The sequence below is a fragment of the Dendrobates tinctorius genome, unplaced genomic scaffold (genome assembly GCF_039654945.1).
Source record: "Dendrobates tinctorius isolate UK_male_01 unplaced genomic scaffold, ASM3965494v1 ptg000011l, whole genome shotgun sequence".
Lineage (NCBI taxonomy): Eukaryota > Metazoa > Chordata > Amphibia > Anura > Dendrobatidae > Dendrobates > Dendrobates tinctorius.
In genome coordinates, this window is record NW_027361679.1 from 6,878,437 (window position 1) to 6,900,601 (window position 22,165).

The window sequence follows — 22,165 nt, forward strand, 5'->3', positions numbered from 1 at the left end:
GCTATGTGGCTGCTGCATTTTATATTCCCATAGGGCTGCTGCATTTTATACTGCTATGGGGCTGCTGCATTTCATACTGCTATGGGGCTCCTGCATTTTATACTGCTATAGGGCTGCTGCATTTTATACTGCTATAGGGCTGCTGCATTTTATACTGCTATGGGGCTTCTGCATTTCATACTGCTATGGGGCTGCTGCATTTTATACTGCTATAGGGCTGCTGCATTTTATACTGCTACGGGGCTGCTGCATTTTATACTGCTATGGGGCTTCTGCATTTCATACTGCTATGGGGCTGCTGCCTTTTATACTGCAATGAGGCTGCTGCATTTTATACTGCTATGGGGCTGCTGCCTTTTATACTGCTATAGGGCTGCTGCATTTTATACTGCTATGGGGCTGCTACATTTTATACTGCTATGGGGCTGCTGCATTTTATGTTGCTACGGGGCTGCGACATTTTATACTGCTATGGGGCTGCTGCATTTTATACTGCTATGGGGCTTCTGCATTTCATACTGCTATGGGGCTTCTGCATTTCATACTGCTATGGGGCTGCTGCATTTTATACTGCTATGGGGCTGCTGCATTTTATTCTGCTATAGGGCTGCTGCATTTTATACTGCTACGGGGCTGCTGCATTTTATACTGATATGGGGCTTCTGCATTTCATACTGCTATGGGGCTGCTGCATTTTATACTGCTATAGGGCTGCTGCATTTTATACTGCTACGGGGCTGCTGCATTTTATACTGCTATGGGGCTTCTGCATTTCATGCTGCTATGGGGCTGCTGCATTTTATACTGCTATGGGGCTGCTGCATTTTATACTGCTATGGGGCTGCTGCATTTTATACTGCTATGGGGCTTCTGCATTTCATACTGCTATGAAGCTGCTGCATTTTATACTGCTACGGGGCTGCTGCATTTTATACTGCTACGGGGCTGCTGCATTTTATACTGCTATGTGGCTGCTGCATTTTATATTCCCATAGGGCTGCTGCATTTTATACTGCTATGGGGCTGCTGCATTTCATACTGCTATGGGGCTCCTGCATTTTATACTGCTATAGGGCTGCTGCATTTTATACTGCTATAGGGCTGCTGCATTTTATACTGCTATGGGGCTTCTGCATTTCATACTGCTATGGGGCTGCTGCATTTTATACTGCTATAGGGCTGCTGCATTTTATACTGCTACGGGGCTGCTGCATTTTATACTGCTATGGGGCTTCTGCATTTCATGCTGCTATGGGGCTGCTGCATTTTATACTGCTATGGGGCTGCTGCATTTTATACTGCTATGGGGCTGCTGCATTTTATACTGCTATGGGGCTTCTGCATTTCATACTGCTATGAGGCTGCTGCATTTTATACTGCTATAGGGCTGCTGCATTTTATACTGCTACGGGGCTGCAGCATTTTATACTGCTATGTGGCTGCTGCATTTTATATTCCCATAGGGCTGCTGCATTTTATACTGCTATGGGGCTGCTGCATTTCATACTGCTATGGGGCTTCTGCATTTCATACTGCTATGGGGCTGCTGCCTTTTATACTGCAATGAGGCTGCTGCATTTTATACTGCTATGGGGCTGCTGCCTTTTATACTGCTATAGGGCTGCTGCATTTTATACTGCTATGGGGCTGCTACATTTTATACTGCTATGGGGCTGCTGCATTTTATGTTGCTACGGGGCTGCTGCATTTTATACTGCTATGGGGCTGCTGCATTTCATACTGCTATGGGGCTTCTGCATTTCATACTGCTATGGGGCTGCTGCATTTTATACTGCTATGGGGCTTCTGCACTTTATACTGCTATGGGGCTGCTGCATTTTATTCTGCTATAGGGCTGCTGCATTTTATACTGCTATAGGGCTGCTGCATTTTATACTGCTACGGCGCTGCTGCATTTTATACTGCTATGGGGCTTCTGCATTTCATGCTGCTATGGGGCTGCTGCATTTTATACTGCTATGGGGCTGCTGCATTTTATACTGCTATGGGGCTGCTGCATTTTATACTGCTATGGGGCTTCTGCATTTCATACTGCTATGAGGCTGCTGCATTTTATACTGCTATAGGGCTGCTGCATTTTATACTGCTACGGGGCTGCAGCATTTTATACTGCTATGTGGCTGCTGCATTTTATATTCCCATAGGGCTGCTGCATTTTATACTGCTATGGGGCTGCTGCATTTCATACTGCTATGGGGCTACTGCATTTTATACTGCTATAGGGCTGCTGCATATTATACTGCTACGGGGCTGCTGCATTTTATACTGCTACGGGGCTGCTGCATTTTATACTGCTATGTGGCTGCTGCATTTTATATTCCCATAGGGCTGCTGCATTTTATACTGCTATGGGGCTGCTGCATTTCATACTGCTATGGGGCTCCTGCATTTTATACTGCTATAGGGCTGCTGCATTTTATACTGCTATAGGGCTGCTGCATTTTATACTGCTATGGGCTGCTGCATTTTATACTGCTATGGGGCTGCTGCATTTTATACTGCTATGGGGTTGCTGCATTTTTTACTGGTACGGGGCTGCTGCATTTTATACTGCTATGGGGCTTCTGCATTTTATACTCCTATGGGGCTGCTGCCTTTTATACTGCTATGGGGCTGCTGCATTTTATACTGCTATAGGGCTGCTGCATTTTATACTGCTATGGGGCTGCTGCATTTTATACTGCTCTGGGGCTGCTGCATTTTGTACTGCTATGGGGCTGCTGCATTTTATACTGCTATGGGGTTGCTGCATTTTTTACTGGTACGGGGCTGCTGCATTTTATACTGCTACGGGGCTTCTGCATTTTATACTCCTATGGGGCTGCTGCCTTTTATACTGCTATGGGGCTGCTGCATTTTATACTGCTATGGGGCTGCTGCATTTTGTACTGCTATGGGGCTTCTGCATTTCATACTGCTATGGGGCTGCTGCATTTTATATTCCCATAGGGCTGCTGCATTTTATACTGCTATGGGGCTGCTGCATTTTATACTGCTATGGCGCTGCTGCATTTTATACTGCTATGGGGCTTCTGCATTTTATACTGCTATGGGGCTGCTGCATTTTGTACTGCTATGGGGCTTCTGCATTTCATACTGCTATGGGGCTGCTGCATTTTATATTCCCATAGGGCTGCTGCATTTTATACTGCTATGGGGTTGCTGCATTTTATACTGCTATGGGGCTGCTGCATTTTATACTGCTATGGGGCTGCTGCATTTTATACTGCTATGGGGCTGCTGCATTTTATACTGCTATGGGGCTTCTGCATTTCATACTGCTATGGGGCTGCTGCATTTTATACTGCTATAGGGCTGCCGCATTTTATACTGCTACGGGGATGCTGCATTTTATACTGCTATGTGGCTGCTGCATTTTATATTCCCATAGGGCTGCTGCATTTTATACTGCTATAGGGCTGCTGCATTTTATACTGTTATGGGGCTGCTGCATTTTATACTGCTATAGGGCTGCTGCATTTTATACTGCTACGGGGCTTCTGCATTTTATACTCCTATGGGGCTGCTGCCTTTTATACTGCTATGGGGCTGCTGCATTTTATACTGCTATGGGGCTGCTGCATTTTGTACTGCTATGGGGCTTCTGCATTTCATACTGCTATGGGGCTGCTGCATTTTATATTCCCATAGGGCTGCTGCATTTTATACTGCTATGGGGCTGCTGCATTTTATACTGCTATGGGGCTGCTGCATTTTATACTGCTATGGGGCTTCTGCATTTTATACTGCTATGGGGCTGCTGCATTTTATACTGCTATGGGGCTGCTGCATTTTGTACTGCTATGGGGCTTCTGCATTTCATACTGCTATGGGGCTGCTGCATTTTATATTCCCATAGGGCTGCTGCATTTTATACTGCTATGGGGTTGCTGCAATTTATACTGCTATGGGGCTGCTGCATTTTATACTGCTATGGGGCTGCTGCATTTTATACTGCTATGGGGCTTCTGCATTTCATACTGCTATGGGGCTGCTGCATTTTATACTGCTATAGGGCTGCCGCATTTTATACTGCTACGGGGCTGCTGCATTTTATACTGCTATGTGGCTGCTGCATTTTATATTCCCATAGGGCTGCTGCATTTTATACTACTATAGGGCTGCTGCATTTTATACTGTTATGGGGCTGCTGCATTTTATACTGCTATAGGGCTGCTGCATTTTATACTGCTATGGGGCTGCTGCATTTTATACTGCTATGGGGCTGCTGCATTTTGTACTGCTATGGGGCTGCTGCATTTTATACTGCTATGGGGTTGCTGCATTTTTTACTGGTACGGGGCTGCTGCATTTTATACTGCTATGGGGCTTCTGCATTTTATACTCCTATGGGGCTGCTGCCTTTTATACTGCTATGGGGCTGCTGCATTTTATACTGCTATGGGGCTGCTGCATTTTGTACTGCTATGGGGCTGCTGCATTTTATACTGCTATGGGGCTGCTGCATTTTATACTGCTACGTGGCTGCTGCATTTTATACTGCTACGGGGCTGCTGCATTTTATACTGCTATGGGGCTGCTGCATTTTATATTCCCATAGGGCTGCTGCATTTTATACTGCTATGGGGCTGCTGCATTTTATACTGCTATAGGGCTGCTGCATTTTATACTGCTGTAGGGCTGCTGCATTTTATACTGCTATGTGGCTGCTGCATTTTATATTCCCATAGGGCTGCTGCATTTTATACTGCTACAGTGCTAAGGCATTTTATACTGCTATGGGGCTGCTGCATTTTATATTCCCATAGGGCTGCTGCATTTTATACTGCTATGGGGCTGCTGCATTTTATACTGCTACGGGGCTGCTGCAATTTATACTGCTATGGGGCTGCTGCATTTTATACTCCTATGGGGCTGCTACATTTTATACTGCTACAGGGCTGCTGCATTTTATACTGCTATGTGGCTGCTGCATTTTATACTGCTATGGGGCTGCTGCATTTTCTACTGCTATGGGGCTGCTGCATTTTATACTGCTATGGGGCTGCTGCATTTTATACTGCTATAGGGCTGCTGCATTTTATACTGCTACGGGGCTGCTGCATTTTATACTCCTATCGGGCTGCTGCATTTTATACTGCTACGGGGCTGCTGCATTTTATACTGTTATGTGGCTGCTGCATTTTATACTGCTATGTGGCTGCTGCATTTTATACTGCTATGGGGCTGCTGCATTTTGTACTGCTATGTGGCTGCTGCATTTTATACTGCTGTGGGGTTGCTGCATTTTTTACTGCTACGGGGCTGCTGCATTTTATACTGCTATAAGGCTGCTGCATTTTATACTGCTACGGGGCTGCTGCATTTTATACTGCTATGGGGCTTCTGCATTTCATACTGCTATGGGGCTGCTGCATTTTATACTGCTATGGGGCTTCTGCATTTCATACTGCTATGGGGCTGCTGCATTTTATACTGCTATAGGGCTGCTGCATTTTATACTGCTACGGGGCTGCTGAATTTTATACTGCTATGTGGCTGCTGCATTTTATATTCCCATAGGGCTGCTGCATTTTATACTGCTATGGGGCTGCTGCATGTTATACTGCTATAGGGATGCTGCATTTTATACTGCTATAGGGCTGCTGCATTTTATACTGATATAGGGCTGCTGCATTTTATACTGCTATGTGGCTGCTGCATTTTATATTCCCATAGGGCTGCTGCATTTTATACTGCTACAGTGCTACTGCATTTTATACTGCTATGGGGCTGCTGCATTTTATATTCCCATAGGGCTGCTGCATTTTATACTGCTATGGGGCTGCTGCATTTTATACTGCTATGGGGCTGCTGCATTTTATACTGCTATGGGGCTGCTGCATTTTATACTGCTATGGGGCTGCTGCATTTTATACTGCTATGGGGCTGCTGCATTTTATACTCCTATGCGGCTGCTGCATTTTATACTGCTGTTGGGCTGCTGCATTTTATACTCCTATGGGGCTGCTGCATTTCATACTGCTATGGGGCTGCTGCATTTTATACTCCTATCGGGCTGCTACATTTTACACTGCTACGGGGCTGCTGCATTTTATACTGCTATGTGGCTGCTGCATTTTATATTCCCATAGGGCTGCTGCATTTTATACTGCTAAAGGGCTGCTGCATTTTATACTGCTATGGGGCTGCTACATTTTATACTGCTATGGGGCTGCTGCATTTTATATTGCTACGGGGCTGCTACATTTTATACTGCTATGGGGCTTCTGCATTTCATACTGCTATGGGGCTGCTGCATTTTATACTGCTATGGGGCTTCTGCATTTTATACTGCTACGGGGCTGTTGCATTTTATACTGTTACTAGATTATGGCCCGATGCTATCGCATCGGGAGGATGCAATAGCATCACACCTCTTGCCATATTAACCCTCAACACACACACTCCTCTCACCTTTCACCATCTCCACTCGCATCCACTCACTCTTTCACTCCACATACGACTCTTTCTCTCTCACTCCATCTCTCCTACTCACACCGTCATCGTCGCTGCCCCGACATCTTCCTCCGCCGCCGCGATCCTGGATCCAGACGTTCTCCAGGCCGCCAACATGTTCTTGCGGCGACACCATCTTGGATTTCGTGAAATCCCGCGATATTCAAGATGGCGTCGCCGCAAGAACATGTCGCTGGCGTGGACATCGGGATCCAAAATAGGGTCGGCGTAATCTCGCGAGATTTCGCCTACGCCATCTTTTTTGATCCCGATGTCGTCCACGCCAGCGACATGTTGTTGCGGCGACGCCATCTTTAATATCGCGGGATTTCACGAAATCCAAGATTGCGTCCCGCAAGAACATGTCGGCGGCCTGGAGAACGTCTGGATCCTGGATCGCGGCGGCGGAGGAAGATGTCGGGGCAGCGACGATGACGGTGTGAGTATGAGAAACGGAGTGAGAGAAAGGAAGGTATGTGGAGTGAAAGAGTGAGTGGACATGAGTGGAGGTGAAAGGTGAGAGGAGTGTGTGTTGAGGCGGTGTGGTGTGTTGAGGGTTAACATGTGCGTGTGTGTGTGTGGTGACGTCATCGGTTACAACTGGACGGAAGTTGTTACAACCGGAAGCTGGTTAGGGCATTTATTATTATAGATAGGGCTGCTGCATTTTATACTGCTACGGGGCTGCTGCATTTTATACTGCTATGGGGCTCATGCATTTCAAACTGCTATGGGGCTGCTGCATTTTATACTGCTATGGGGCTGCTGCATTTTATACTGCTATGGGGCTGCTGCATTTTATACTGCTACGGGGCTTCTGCATTTCATACTGCTACGGGGCTGCTGCATTTTATACTGCTACGGGGCTGCTGCATTTTATACTGCTATGGGGCTTCTGCATTTCATACTGCTATAGGGCTGCTGCATTTCATACTGCTATGGGGCTGCTGCATTTTATACTGCTATAGGGCTGCTGCATTAATACTGCTACGGGGCTGCTGCATTTTATACTGCTATGTGGCTGCTGCATTTTATATTCCCATAGGGCTGCTGCATTTTAAACTGCTATGGGGCTACTGCATTTTATACTGCTATAGGGCTGCTGCATTTCATACTGCTATGGGGCTGCTGCATTTTATACTGCTATGGGGCTTCTGCATTTCATACTGCTATAGGGCTGCTGCATTTTATACTGCTATGGGGCTTCTGCATTTTATACTGCTATAGGGCTGCTGCATTTAATACTGCTACGGGGCTGCTGCATTTTATACTGCTATGTGGCTGCTGCATTTTATATTCCCATAGGGCTGCTGCATTTCATACTGCTATGGGGCTACTGCATTTTATACTGCTATAGGGCTTCTGCATTTTATACTGCTATAGGGCTGCTGCATTTTATACTGCTATGGGGCTGCTGCATTTTATACTGCTATGGGGCTGCTGCATTTTATACTGCTATGGGGCTTCTGCATTTTATACTGCTACGGGGCTGTTGCATTTTATACTGCTACTAGATTATGGCCCGATGCTATCGCATCGGGAGGATGCGATAGCATCACACCTCTTGCCATATTAACCCTCAACACACACACTCCTCTCACCTTTCACCATCTCCACTCGCATCCACTCACTCTTTCACTCCACATACGACCCTTTCTCTCTCACTCCATCTCTCATACTCACACCGTCATCGTCGCTGCCCCGACATCTTCCTCCGCCGCCGCGATCCTGGATCCAGACGTTCTCCAGGCCGCCGACATGTTCTTGCGGCGACACCATCTTGGATTTCGTGAAATCCCGCGATATTCAAGATGGCGTCGCCGCAAGAACATGTCGCTGGCGTGGACATCGGGATCCAAAATGGCGTCGGCGTAATCTCGCGAGATTTCGCCGACGCCATCTTTTTGGATCCCGATGTCGTCCACGCCAGCGACATGTTGTTGCGGCGACGCCATCTTTAATATCGCGGGATTTCACGAAATCCAAGATGGTGTCGCCGCAAGAACATGTCGGCGGCCTGGAGAACGTCTGGATCCTGGATCGCGGCGGCGGAGGAAGGTGTCGGGGCAGCGACGATGACGGTGTGAGTATGAGAAACGGAGTGAGAGAAAGGAAGGTATGTGGAGTGAAAGAGTGAGTGGACATGAGTGGAGGTGAAAGGTGAGAGGAGTGTGTGTTGAGGCGGTGTGGTGTGTTGAGGGTTAACATGTGCGTGTGTGTGGTGACGTCATCGGTTACAACTGGACGGAAGTTGTTACAACTGGAAGCTGGTTAGGGCATTTATTATTATAGATAGGGCTGCTGCATTTTATACTGCTACGGGGCTTCTGCATTTCATACTGCTACGGGGCTGCTGCATTTTATACTGCTACAGGGCTGCTGCATTTTATACTGCTATGGGGCTTCTGCATTTCATACTGCTATAGGGCTGCTGCATTTTATACTGCTATGGGGCTGCTGCATTTTATACTGCTATAGGGCTGCTGCATTTAATACTGCTACGGGGCTGCTGCATTTTATACTGCTATGTGGCTGCTGCATTTTATATTCCCATAGGGCTGCTGCATTTTAAACTGCTATGGGGCTGCTGCATTTCATACTGCTATGGGGCTACTGCATTTTATACTGCTATAGGGCTTCTGCATTTTATACTGCTATAGGGCTGCTGCATTTTATACTGCTATGGGGCTGCTGCATTTTATACTGCTATGGGGCTGCAGCATTTTATACTGCTATGGGGCTGCTGCATTTTGTACTGCTATGGGGCTGCTGCATTTTATACTGCTATGGGGTTGCTGCATTTTTTACTGGTACGGGGCTGCTGCATTTTATACTGCTATGGGGCTTCTGCATTTTATACTCCTATGGGGCTGCTGCCTTTTATACTTCTATGGAGCTGCTGCATTTTATACTGCTATGGGGCTGCTGCATTTTGTACTGCTATGGGGCTGCTGCATTTTATACTGCTATGGGGCTGCTGCATTTTATACTGCTATGGGGCTGCTGCATTTTATATTCCCATAGGGCTGCTGCATTTTATACTGCTATGGGGATGCTGCATTTTATACTGCTATAGGGCTGCTGCATTTTATACTGCTACGGGGCTGCTGCATTTTATACTGCTATAGGGCTGCTGCATTTTATACTGCTATAGGGCTGCTGCATTTTATACTGCTACGGGGCTGCTGCATTTTATACTGCTATGTGGCTGCTGAATTTTATACTGCTATAGGGCTGCTGCATTTTATACTGCTACGGGGCTGCTGCATTTTATACTGCTATAGGGCTCCTGCATTTTATACTGCTATGGGGCTGCTGCAGTTTATACTGCTATGTGGCTGCTGAATTTTATACTGCTATAGGGCTGCTGCATTTTATACTGCTATGGGGCTGCTGCATTTTACACTGCTATAGGGCTCCTGCATTTTATACTGCTATGGGGCTGCTGCAGTTTATACTGCTACGGGGCTGCTGCAGTTTATACTGCTACGGGGCTGCTGCAGTTTATACTGCTATAGGGCTGCTGCATTTTATACTGCTACGGGGCTGCTGCATTTTATACTGCTACGGGGCTGCTGCATTTTATACTGCTATGTGGCTGCTGAATTTTATACTGCTATAGGGCTGCCGCATTTTATACTGCTACGGGGCTGCTGCATTTTATACTGCTATAGGCCTCCTGCATTTTATACTGCTATGGGGCTGCTGCAGTTTATACTGCTACGGGGCTGCTGCAGTTTATACTGCTACGGGGCTGCTGCATTTTACACTGCTATGGGGCTGCTGCATTTTATACTGCTACGGGGCTGCTGCATTTTATACTGCTATGGGGCTGCTGCATTTTATACTGCTATAGGGCTGCTGCATTTTATACTGCTATGGGGCTACTGCATTTTATACTGCTATGGGGCTGCTGCATTTTATACTGCTATAGGGCTGCTGCATTTTATACTGCTATGGGGTGCTGAATTTTATACTGCTATGGGGCTGCTGCATTTTATACTGCTATGGGGCTGCTGCATTTTATACTGCTATGGGGCTGCTGCATTTTGTACTGCTATGGGGCTGCTGCATTTTTTACTGCTATGGGGCTGCTGCATTTTATACTGCTATGGGGCTGCTTCATTTTGTACTGCTATGGGGCTGCTGCATTTTTTTACTGCTATGGGGCTGCTGCATTTTATACTGTTTTGGGCTGCTGCCTTTTATACTGCTATGGGGCTGCTCCATTTTATACTGCTATGGGGCTGCTGCATTTTATACTGCTATGGGGCTTCCGCATTTTATACTGCTATGGGGCTGCTGCATTTTATACTGCTATGGAGCTGCTGCATTTTACACTACTACGGGGCTGCTGCATTTTATACTGCTATGGGGCTGCTGCTTTTTATACTCCTATGGGGCTGCTGCATTTTATACTGCTACGGGGCTGCTGCATTTTATACTGCTACGGGGCTGCTGCATTTTATACAGCTATGGGGCTGCTGCATTTTATACTCCTATGGGGCTGCTGCATTTTATACTGCTACGGGGCTGCTGCATTTTATACTGCTATGGGGCTGCTGCATTTTATACTCCTATGGGGGTGCTGCATTTTATACTCCATATGACTATGGGGTGCATAATATACTTTATGAGGTCTAAGGCTGGTTTCACATTAGCGTTTTTGCGCAGCTCATCGTGCGCGTCCATGTGCATGCGTCATGGGTACCTATGTTTAACATGGTGTGCGCATGGTCTTGCGTTGGCACGCGTTCGTATGTGCTTTCGTGCGCATGTGTATTTTCAAGGTGCACCTAGGCGCGCCAGACGCAACCTGCTGCATTTTTGGCTTCGCAAAAAAACGCATGCGCGTGCTTGCACACGGCATGCTACAAAATAACGCATAACAGTCTATGGGAACGTAGGCATGCGCATGGACATGCGTTCGTCTGCATTTTCGTGCGCATGCGTTTTTGGCGTAAGAAAATGTGTAGACACTAGTTTTAACCCCTAGAGAACAAAAAACGCATAAAAAAACGCAAACGCATGATGCGCTTTTTGCATGCGTTTCTATTGTACACGATGCGCTGCGCAAAAAAAACGCTAATGTCAAATTAACCTAAGAGGTATATTTTTCTACCATGAAGTACTATGGGGTGCATTATACTTTATGGATGACTATTGAGGTGCATTTGATTATACTACATGGATGACTAGGAACTGTGCTGTATATTATATGGAGGACTATGGGGTGCATTATACTTCTTATATGGATCCCCATGACTTCTATGTAAGCCCATGATGAGTATAATGGTTTATTTTCTTTTATACATTACAGAACAACAACGACAGAACAGGGGACAAATAAATACCAGGATGGAGCACCGGATAACGGACATGTAACAGAATGGGCAATATATATACAAGAATAGGGTTAGGATAAGGCACATATATACCAGGATGGAGGGTGCATATATATATATAATTTATTCACCAGTCTAAGGATACGGCCACATTATCTGTATTTAGTCAGTACTTCACATCAGTATTTGTAAGCCAAAACCCGGAGTGGGTCAAACATGCAGAATTGGTGCACTTGTTTCTATTATACCTTGTCCCATTTTCCTCACCTGGTTTTGGCTTACAAATGCTGAGAAAAAATACTGAACAAATACTGATAGTGTGGTCGTAGCCTAAATCTTGCACCGGGGCCCATCATACTCTAGTTACGCCACTGGGGTCAGACTATACAACACTGCAACAAAGCTATAGTGTGCAAAATGAATAGAGAAAATGTGATTTTGAGTGGAAAATATTTTGGCATGGGGGAGGCATTTGAAAGTTCGCACCGGGGCCCATAACTTTATAGTTTCGACACTGTCTGGCAGTATACATCAGGGTTTTTTCCATTTTTTGGCACATGGAAAAATCATTTTGGGCAAAAAGGGCTTAAAAGCTCTGTGCACATTATGTGACAAGGCCCGAAAGGCCCCGCCAATTGGTGGGGTGCAAGTCCTGACGCCTGCATATGAGGTGCTCAGGGCGCAGGAGCGTTTGTGCCTTTGTACAAGCTTAAGGCCGGGATCACACAGGCGAGAAACTCGGACATGTCTCGCATCTTAATACCTGGCACTCGGGAGCGAAGCGTACAGCTGCATAGAAATACATGGAGCCGCATGCTTCGCGCCCCCGAGCGCCGGCGGCAGTGTCGGATATTAAGATGCGAGACTTGTCCGAGTTTCTCTCATGTGTGATCCCGGCCTAATAGAAAGTCTAGGGGTCTGTCCAAGGATATGGGGGTGCAATCATGCAGGATTTCTGCTTCCTAAGCAGCTCACATGTTAAAAGAGTGATTGGTTGGGGTCTCAAACTCCAGACCCCTCTCAATCTGTAGGTCTTTTCAGTGTAGGCACCCTTTTACGCTCACTAAACGCTTGTACACCAATCAGCAGGCATAACATATATGGTTTTCCCTAATGGATGTATTCCTATGGCTGACAGAAGCCACAGTACGGTGTACGTCAAGGCCTTCAGATAAATACACTAGGACGTCTCCGAGTATATGTATACAAAGGCAGAAGAAATGCAGTGTGCTGCAAGAAAAGATTCAGTCATTTTATTCTTTTACATCCCTGCATGTTCTGGGCATAGGTGTCTAGTGGGTGGGCCACACAGTGATTGATGGCTGTGTCTGTGGACACACTTCTATAGGGTGTCAGTCATTGATGGAACCACCTACTGGACTCATAAGGCCAGACTAGTAATTGAAATAGAAAATCCAAATCTGACGTAATCTTACCTGTGTGTTCATCTGTGCTCCACTACAAAGCGCATGGTGGTGCCATCAAAGGATGGTGGAGCCACAATCCTCGGGCCAGGCTGCGATAACATACTGATGACCTGCTTTCCATCGGGGCAGCCTAAGGATCCTCTTCTGATACTAGTGGCTTGTGCTATGGCGGGATTGGCAGTCGCAGAGCCTGTAGCTAAATAGTAAGGGCTATCAGCCATACCCATATCCACAGGGTGGGATACGTCCACTACTGGCATTTCATAGGAGTGTTCACTCACTGGAGTGGAGAGTTGTGTCTGCAGGTGGTTTGGGGGAAGAACAGCAGTTGGCGCAGTGGGTAAAAAGCCAGGATAAAACATATAAGCGGGTCCATATGCTCCAGGGCTTAGGGCTAACTGTGGCATAGGGAGAGGAACTGGGGTAACAGGAGGTGGGGGCACAGGAACATCCACATACTGTCCAGTTTCTGGGTCAAAGAGCCTCCTTTTAATTGGCTGCACAGGAGTGTCCACGAGATAGTACTGTCCTGTAGCTAGGTCTACCAACATCTTTCTCTGGGTCTGGGGGTACATCTCAGCTGGAGTGGCCGAAGTCAAAGGAGGGGAGTAATAGATAGGGCCTTGGGCACTGGGCATTGCCATGGCCATAGGTGGCAGAGGGTGATGGTAGATGGCAGCTGGTGGAACTGAGTCAGGGGTCTGAGGCTCAGAGCCTGCAGAGGCTGCTCTGGTGGGTTGCACACCCTCTCTCACCTTGCTGTTCCAGTCTCTGGGGGCTTTGATGGGGCTCTTGGGGCTTGAGTCTTGTGTCTTGGTGCTGAATGGAGGGAGGGTGCAGAAGGTTGCAGAATCCCGGATCACAGAGGCGGCCTCTCGGGTGCTGGCACTGCTATATGGGTTCGGGGCCACTTCTTTGGTGTTGCCAGTGTTCTCCCGGGCAGCTTTGCCAGGGTTCCGGGTAGCTGTGCCAATTTTCTCCTGGGCAGCTGTGCCAATGTTCTCCTGGGAAGCTGTGCCAATTTTCTCCCGGACAGCTGTGCCAGGGTCCCTGGTAGCTGTGCCAGTGTTCTCCAGGGCAGCTGTGCCAGGGTCCCGGGTGTTGGTCGGTGGATCCCGGATACTTACTGGAGGTTTGGCCTCTGTGGCCGCCTTCACCGGGATGGTGAGGTAGTTTTCGAAGTCTGCGCTGGCTTTGCGCACCAGGGAAGGAGGCTGCACATCTGTCTTCTTGGGCTCCTCGATGGCCACGCCGGGGATCTTCAGGGTGGAGGGCGGCTGTGGCCGGGTGTTCTTGGTGTTGAGGCTGGCCTCCATGCTCTGCTGCTTGCTCCTGGCCGGGGCAGCGCTCACAGTGAACACATTGACGTTGCCGGCTCTGGAGCTCGGCTTCGTCTCCTCCTGCTTCTTCGCCTCTGTGAACTTGGACACCTGGAAGGTCCTGGGCGGCGCCTTGTTCTCCGGTGGCTTGCCGGGGCTGCTCTCTGCACCTGGGTGAGAATGGCGGCGCCCCAGCGGCTCGGGCGCCTTGCGGGGGATCTCCGCCACAGGCTTGGCTTCCTCTGGTGCACCGTGGCCGGCGATCATGGACAGCACATGGCTGCCTTTCAGCTGCTGCGGCTCCTCTTTGCGCTTCCACTCCTTATCAAACACATAGAGCTGCTCCATGGTCTTCACGGCGGCGGTGAGCTTCTGCAGGGCCACCTGGGACTGCGGGGACTTGGGCTCAGGCTTTCCTTCGGGCTCCTTTGGCTTCTCCTGCTTCCACTTGGACGCTTTGGATACGATCTTCACCACCGGCATGGTGGGGGCTGTTTTACTGGGCGCAATGGTGGCCACCGGCAACCTTCCCGATGCCCGGTGCACCAGGACAGTCTCTGGCCCCATCTCCGTGTCCTGAGGACTGCCCTTCTCACTCTCCTCCTTGCTCTTCACAGCCTGGCAGGTGATCACAATGGGGGACAGCGAGGAGGAGATCCTAGGGGCCAGCCTAGCCTTGGGGTCGGTGGCACTGTGGTCAGACAGCACGCTGGCCCTGCCCTCACCTGGGTCCTGGCTGTAGGAGCTTTTCAGCAGCTTCCTGACGTCCCTCACCTGGTGAATGGCTCCTGGCACCTTGGATTTGGCTTCTCTCACATCTCGGACAAGGAACTGGGGCATCTTCTCCAGAACCTCGGCTCTGCAGGGGACTTGACTCCTCAGGTCCTCAGCTGCCTTGGTCAGGCTGGCAGCACTGTTGGGGGTCAGCAGTTTGGCAATGTTGAAGGGGCTATCTTTATTCTCTGCCGATAATCCTAGCTTGAGTTTAATCTCCTGAGGCTTGGGGGTGACCCTCGGGGTCAGCCTGCTCACTGAAGCCTCCAGGATCTGGAGTTTCTCACTCTTGAGCTCGTTCTCATTGCGGCTGAAGCAGGTCTGGTGGGCATAGGTGGACACCGAGTACTTGGTCGCCTGCTTCTCCACCTGCTTCTCCTTCGGAGTGTGCTGGATGCCAGGGACATAGAGCCGGGACATCTTGGTGGCCTGCACATTGGAGATCTCGCCCAGCTCTGCTCTCCAGTCTCTTTCTAGTGGGATCTTGATCCTTCTCGCTTTGGCGACGTTCTCCTCGATTTTCTTCTCCATCTTTTCTATCTCCTTCTCCTTCCATGACCTGAAGGCGCTGTTCTGGCTGCGGAGAAAGATGCCCTTCATCGTCTCGGACGCAGTCTTCTTCATCTCGCAGATGGTTTCTTCTCGGTGGGTTTCAAAGGGTGACATTCGTTTATCTAAAGAAGTGGCCTCTTTCGGGGTCGCTGAGAAGAACTCCCCGAGATCCTCAGTGCTGACCAGGGTGAAGTCTGAGCTCGCCTCGGAAAACTTGGAGTTCTGCCTCTGTAGACCCTTGTCCTTGGTGCCCTCACCCTCTTTGGGGGCTGCTCTGTGAGAAGTGTCGCTGAGCTCCCCTCTTTCCATCTTGAACTCCTGCTCCAGCTGCATCTTCTTGGAGATGATGTTCTTCAGCAGACTGGAGGCATACTTGGACTTGTGGGTGCCGTCCATGGCTTCTACTAGGGCGCTGCTGCTCTGCTTGGCCACCTCCAGGCTCGGAGCTGCGCGGTCTTTGGGCAGGGTCTCAGTAACTCCATCTGTGCACGCTGAGCCTGGAGCATGATCAGTGCTGAAATTTAGGGTCTCTGTCAAAGTCACCACCCGGGACCCAGACTTGATGCGCTTGGAGGAGGCTGGGTTTGCCCCCTTCCCCACCTCGCTGACCACCAGCTCGAAAGCCTTGGTCTCGGACTTGTTGGCTTGCACATACACCTGCTGCTCCTTGCCTGCGTCCTTGCCTAGCTTCTTGAGGCCAAAGTTGGCGGTAGATGATGTGTGCTGGTGCAGGGTCTTCTCCGCTTTCTGGGAGAGGAAGGACCCTCCTTTCCAGTCCAGGTAGGTGGACCAGCTGTTGATCCCGAGGTTCTGGTCAGACAGGGACGTGGTGGACTCGCTGGAGCTGAAGTTGATGGCCTCGAAGTAGGGGTAGGCCAGGCTGCGGAAAGCCCTGGAGGTCAGGCTGCGCACCTCCTTGTCCGCATCGTCCAGCTCGCTGACCGCGCTGGAGGCGCCGCTGGAGATGTCGGCGTGCACCCCGCTGCGAGCCTGCAGCCTGGCCGGGAGGGCCACCAGCCTGTGGGCATCCGATGCAGGGTGAGGGTGGCGCTGCAGCGCCCTGCTCCCCGGGGCTGTAGTCAGGCTCATGGCTGGATCATGCCCGGCATCACTGGCAGGGGCGCTGCTCTGGATGGGGCCAGGCTCATTTATAGCCTTGGCTGCGGTTTGGATTGACAGGAGGATCTGTCCCGTGGAGACCCCCGGGGTGGCCTCGTCCTGCCGGCTGCGGGTGCTGCTCTGGGAGCTGCTCCGGGAGCTGCTGCTGCTCACCAGCTCGGTGCTGCCCAGGCTGTCTGTGGGGTTGGGATCACTGGCAGTGCTCAAGTAGTAGCTGCAGTCCTCTTCATCGGTCGGGGTGCCCCCCTGGCTGTCAAACGAGGCGTATTCCAAGAAGCTGCAGGGGGCGCTGTCCACCGGCTCACTCCAAGTGGCTGGGGCCAGCCCAAAGGCCGGGTAGTCGGGCTCCTGGTCAGCCTCGCAGAGCTGGATTTCGTGGGTGGTGATGTAGTGCGCCTCGTCGTTGGCACAGCCCTGGTGGGGCACGGTGACAGGGGACGGGGGGTCCCTGGCCCCAGGGCGCTGCTCGGGGCCCTTGTGCCCGTCCTCCATGCCCGGCGCTCTGCCCACCGCGCTCAGGGTGACGGTGAGCCCGGCCGTGCTGCCGGCGGCTGCTCTCTTCTGCGGCGCGTCCCCTGCTCCCAGCTCTGCCCCCTGCTGGCTGTGCCCGCTCACCGCCTGCTGCATGGCGCCTGGCTGTCAGTCCGAGTGGCTGCACCGGCGGAGGAGAGCTGCCCGCAGAAATGAAGGCGATGCGGATGGGACATTCTTCTTTTCCTGAATGGGATCATACGTCACCCTGAGAGCGGTGTAAGTGACATTGAGGGGGACACATGAGGGGGCTGCCATGTGCTTCATGCCAGTCCCTTTGTAGTCTGCAGCATTGTCCCACCATCAGCACAGGGGGCATTCCTTCCATCCGCCCTCTGGGCATGTTCAGCCTTCACCCTTTTTCCTATTGAAATGCTGGCACATGTGAGAGTCCCGAGTGTCAACTGTCCTAGAAAACCCTGGCACTGGGGGTCCACAGCTGGCCACAACTATAGGTGTATGTACAGAGGGTCTCCTATGTGAGCAAGCCCTGGTCTCCATACAGGAAAGAGTGCGGGGGCTCTGCTGCGACCCCCTGGAGATGAGGGACCCAAGTGAGAAGCTTTCTGTAAATTTACACCGTCCCCTCCAAAAAACTAAAAAATTCCATAAAGCGCTAATTCCTGTGTGCGCGGCATCGCAAACACAGTCACTATCAGGCTACGGTCAGACCTAGCGTACGGACAGCACACTGGCCACTATCAGGCTACGGTCAGACCTAGCTTACGGACAGCACACTGGCCACTATCAGGCTACGGTCAGACCTAGCGTACGGACAGCACACTGGCCACTATCAGGCTACGGTCAGACCTAGCTTACGGACAGCACACTGACCACTATCAGGCTACGGTCAGACCTAGCTTACGGACAGCACACTGGCCACTATCAGGCTACGGTCAGACCTAGCGTACGGACAGCACACTGACCACTATCAGGCTACGGTCAGACCTAGCTTACGGACAGCACACTGGCCACTATCAGGCTACGGTCAGACCTAGCGTACGGACAGCACACTGACCACTATCAGGCTACGGTCAGACCTAGCGTACGGACAGCAAACTGACCACTATCAGGCTACGGTCAGACCTAGCGTACAGACAGCACACTGACCACTATCAGGCTACGGTCAGACCTAGCGTACAGACAGCAAACTGACCACTATCAGGCTACGGTCAGACCTAGCGTACTGACAGCACACTGGCCACTATCAGGCTACGGTCAGACCTAGCGTACAGACAGCAAACTGACTACTATCAGGCTTCGGTCAGACCTAGTGTACAGACAGCACACTGACCACTATCAGGCTACGGTCAGACCTAGCTTACGGACAGCACACTGGCCACTATCAGGCTACGGTCAGACCTAGCGTACGGACAGCACACTGACAACTATCAGGCTACGGTCAGACCTAGCGTACAGACAGCAAACTGACCACTATCAGGCTATGGTCAGACCTAGCGTACAGACAGCACACTGGCCACTATCAGGCTACGGTCAGACCTAGCGTACGGACAGCACACTGACCACTATCAGGCTACGGTCAGACCTAGCGTACAGACAGCCAACTGACCACTATCAGGCTACGGTCAGACCTAGCGTACGGACAGCACACTGACCACTATCAGGATTCGGTCAGACCTAGCGTACGGACAGCACACTGACCACTATCAGGCTACGGTCAGACCTAGCGTACAGACAGCACACTGACCACTATCAGGCTACGGTCAGACCTAGCGTACGGACAGCACACTGACCACTATCAGGCTACGGTCAGACCTAGCTTACGGACAGCACACTGACCACTATCAGGCTACGGTCAGACCTAGCGTACGGACAGCACACTGACCACTATCAGGCTACGGTCAGACCTAGCGTACGGACAGCACACTGACCACTATCAGGCTACGGTCAGACCTAGCGTACAGACAGCAAACTGACCACTATCAGGCTACGGTCAGACCTAGCGTACGGACAGCACACTGACCACTATCAGGCTACGGTCAGACCTAGCTTACGGACAGCACACTGACCACTATCAGGCTACGGTCAGACCTAGCGTACGGACAGCACACTGACCACTATCAGGCTACGGTCAGACCTAGCGTACGGACAGCAAACTGACCACTATCAGGCTACGGTCAGACCTAGCTTACGGACAGCACACTGACCACTATCAGGCTACGGTCAGACCTAGCGTACGGACAGCACACTGACCACTATCAGGCTACGGTCAGACCTAGCGTACGGACAGCACACTGACCACTATCAGGCTACGGTCAGACCTAGCGTACGGACAGCACACTGACCACTATCAGGCTACGGTCAGACCTAGCGTACGGACAGCACACTGACCACTATCAGGCTACGGCTACGGTCAGACCTAGCATACGGACAGCAATGACGCCATTGCAGCCAGGCGCGGGAGCGCCGCTTTACAGCACTACAGCTACAGCCGTTTTACTTGGGCTATTCTCTTGGGAGTTCTCTTCCTATCTATTCAAAGATCTGAAACCAGATTCAGCGATAAACTGATAAAGGCTCGGGCTGAGCCGAAACGTCGTTATATGTATATCGCTTCCATCTAGTGCTCTATATTCTTTTTTGGCTCCCACATGTTTTGTACATAATAAAATGAACACTTGTTGGCATTATATTCCTCTGAGTGTGCGGTGAATCTATATTATTATTGGTAATAGGACCTATTGGTCCATTACACCTGCACCTCATTACTAAGACTCGAGTGCACGCTATCTTTCTATATCACTATCAGGCTACAGTCAGACCTAGCGTACGGACAGCACACTGACCACTATCAGGCTACGGTCAGACCTAGCGTACGGACAGCACACTGACCACTATCAGGCTACGGCTACGGTCAGACCTAGCGTACGGACAGCACACTGACCAGTATCAGGCTACAGTCAGACCTAGCGTATGGACAACACACTGACCACTATCAGGCTACGGTCAGACCTAGCATACGGACAGCACACTGACCACTATCAGGCTTCGGTCAGACCTAGCGTACGGACAGCACACTGACCACTATCAGGCTATGGTCAGACCTAGCGTACGGACAGCACACTGATCACTATCAGGCTACGGTCAGACCTAGCATACGGACAGCACACTGGCCACTATCAGGCTACGGTCAGACCTAGCGTACGGACAGCACACTGACCACTATCAGGCTACGGTCAGACCTAGCGTACGGACAGCACACTGACCACTATCAGGCTACGGCTACGGTCAGACTTAGCGTACAGACAGCACACTGACCACCAGGGGTTTAGTGCACAGGTCACACAGTGTCCGACGGTGTGCGTGTAATAACTGACAGCATTCAGTATTCTGGGTCAGACGCACCCATTATAAGGCATCAAATCTAGATCACATGTGGGCCACCGTCACGTGTTTTTCACGGATACATTACGATATTAATAATAGGAAACTGGATTTGACCTTTATTAAATTGTTCATGGAAAAAATCTATGCCGTACGGATGGACAGAACAGACATACGGATTTCTTTATAATGCTTATATAATATTCCACAGTGCTCTACAGACGTTATCATCACTGTCCCCACAATCTAAATTCCCTATCATTATACTCACTTCCAGTGATGGCGACATCAAGTGGTGTCAGCACTGGCTCTCCCGGGGACCACATGACATAATGTCACACTATCTCTGCAGCCAAACATTGCTGGCTTCACGCTCCTCTCCTACAGATGTAATTTGCCTCCAGAGGAAGTAAGAGCTGTGGCTGCTCTCGCATTCTTCCAGATGTCTTGATTTGTCTCAAGGAACGGAGAGTGAAGTCAATGCTGATTGGTCAGCGGGGATCGCATGGTGTAACAATGTCACATGATCTCTGGGAGATCCAGTGCCTACTCCGCTGAATTGGCACCGGCATTGGAGGAGAGTATAAGGCCAGAGAGACCAAACACAGAGAAGTGGCACAGGCACTCACCGTCCCATAGAAGGGCATACCAGCGCAAAACGGCCGTTGTCTGTTGCGTCTCCTCTCCGTACTTCATTGCTGTTTTGATATGATATCCAAATAAAGGACTTTAAATGGGACGGTGAGTGCCTGTGCCACTTCTCTGTGTTTTGATTTGGATGGTCATCTTTCTAACTATGCTGTGACCCCCGAGGTCCTGGAGCCGGCATCCATTTACAGTCCTGGAGTGGCGCAGCTGTGCCCGGTCTTTCTGTCTACTCCTGTAGTGATTATAAGGCCAGAGAGACACTAGAGTATAGCATCCAATTAATTTCTCCATCTCCTCCATTGCCGGCATGTGCGGGAATCGTACTGCACTTGGGTGATATCCGAGTGCAGTGTGATGACTTATATGGGTACGTGCGATCCGATTCATGGACACAGCTTGCTGCTATTGTTTTCTCATGCCAAATCGGTTGTCCGCTTACTTCACAAGTGGGAGTGAGCCCTTTGTGTTATTATTTTATTGGCGGGAAACAGGTATTTAGAAGAGGTTGTCTGAGTACTGGACAACCCCATTAATTACTGATAAAAAAATATGCCACATTTTTTGATAAAAAACGGACACACCAGCGGCAGAAGGATAATAATACAGATGAAAATCATAAGGTTTT

General features: G+C 50.1%; 1 protein-coding gene across 1 annotated transcript in view; it reads right to left on the minus strand.

Moving 5' to 3' along the window:
* Positions 1–17,621, minus strand: part of LOC141100905 (uncharacterized protein C4orf54-like) — a 33,847-nt gene extending 16,226 nt beyond the window's left edge. Inside the window, exon 1 of the mRNA XM_073589668.1 lies at positions 13,262–17,621. Within this exon, the coding sequence (XP_073445769.1) occupies positions 13,270–17,508 (4,239 nt within the window). The 5' untranslated portion in view covers positions 17,509–17,621 and the 3' untranslated portion in view covers positions 13,262–13,269. The remainder of the gene's footprint in view (positions 1–13,261) is intronic.
* Positions 17,622–22,165: the final 4,544 nt, after the last annotated feature.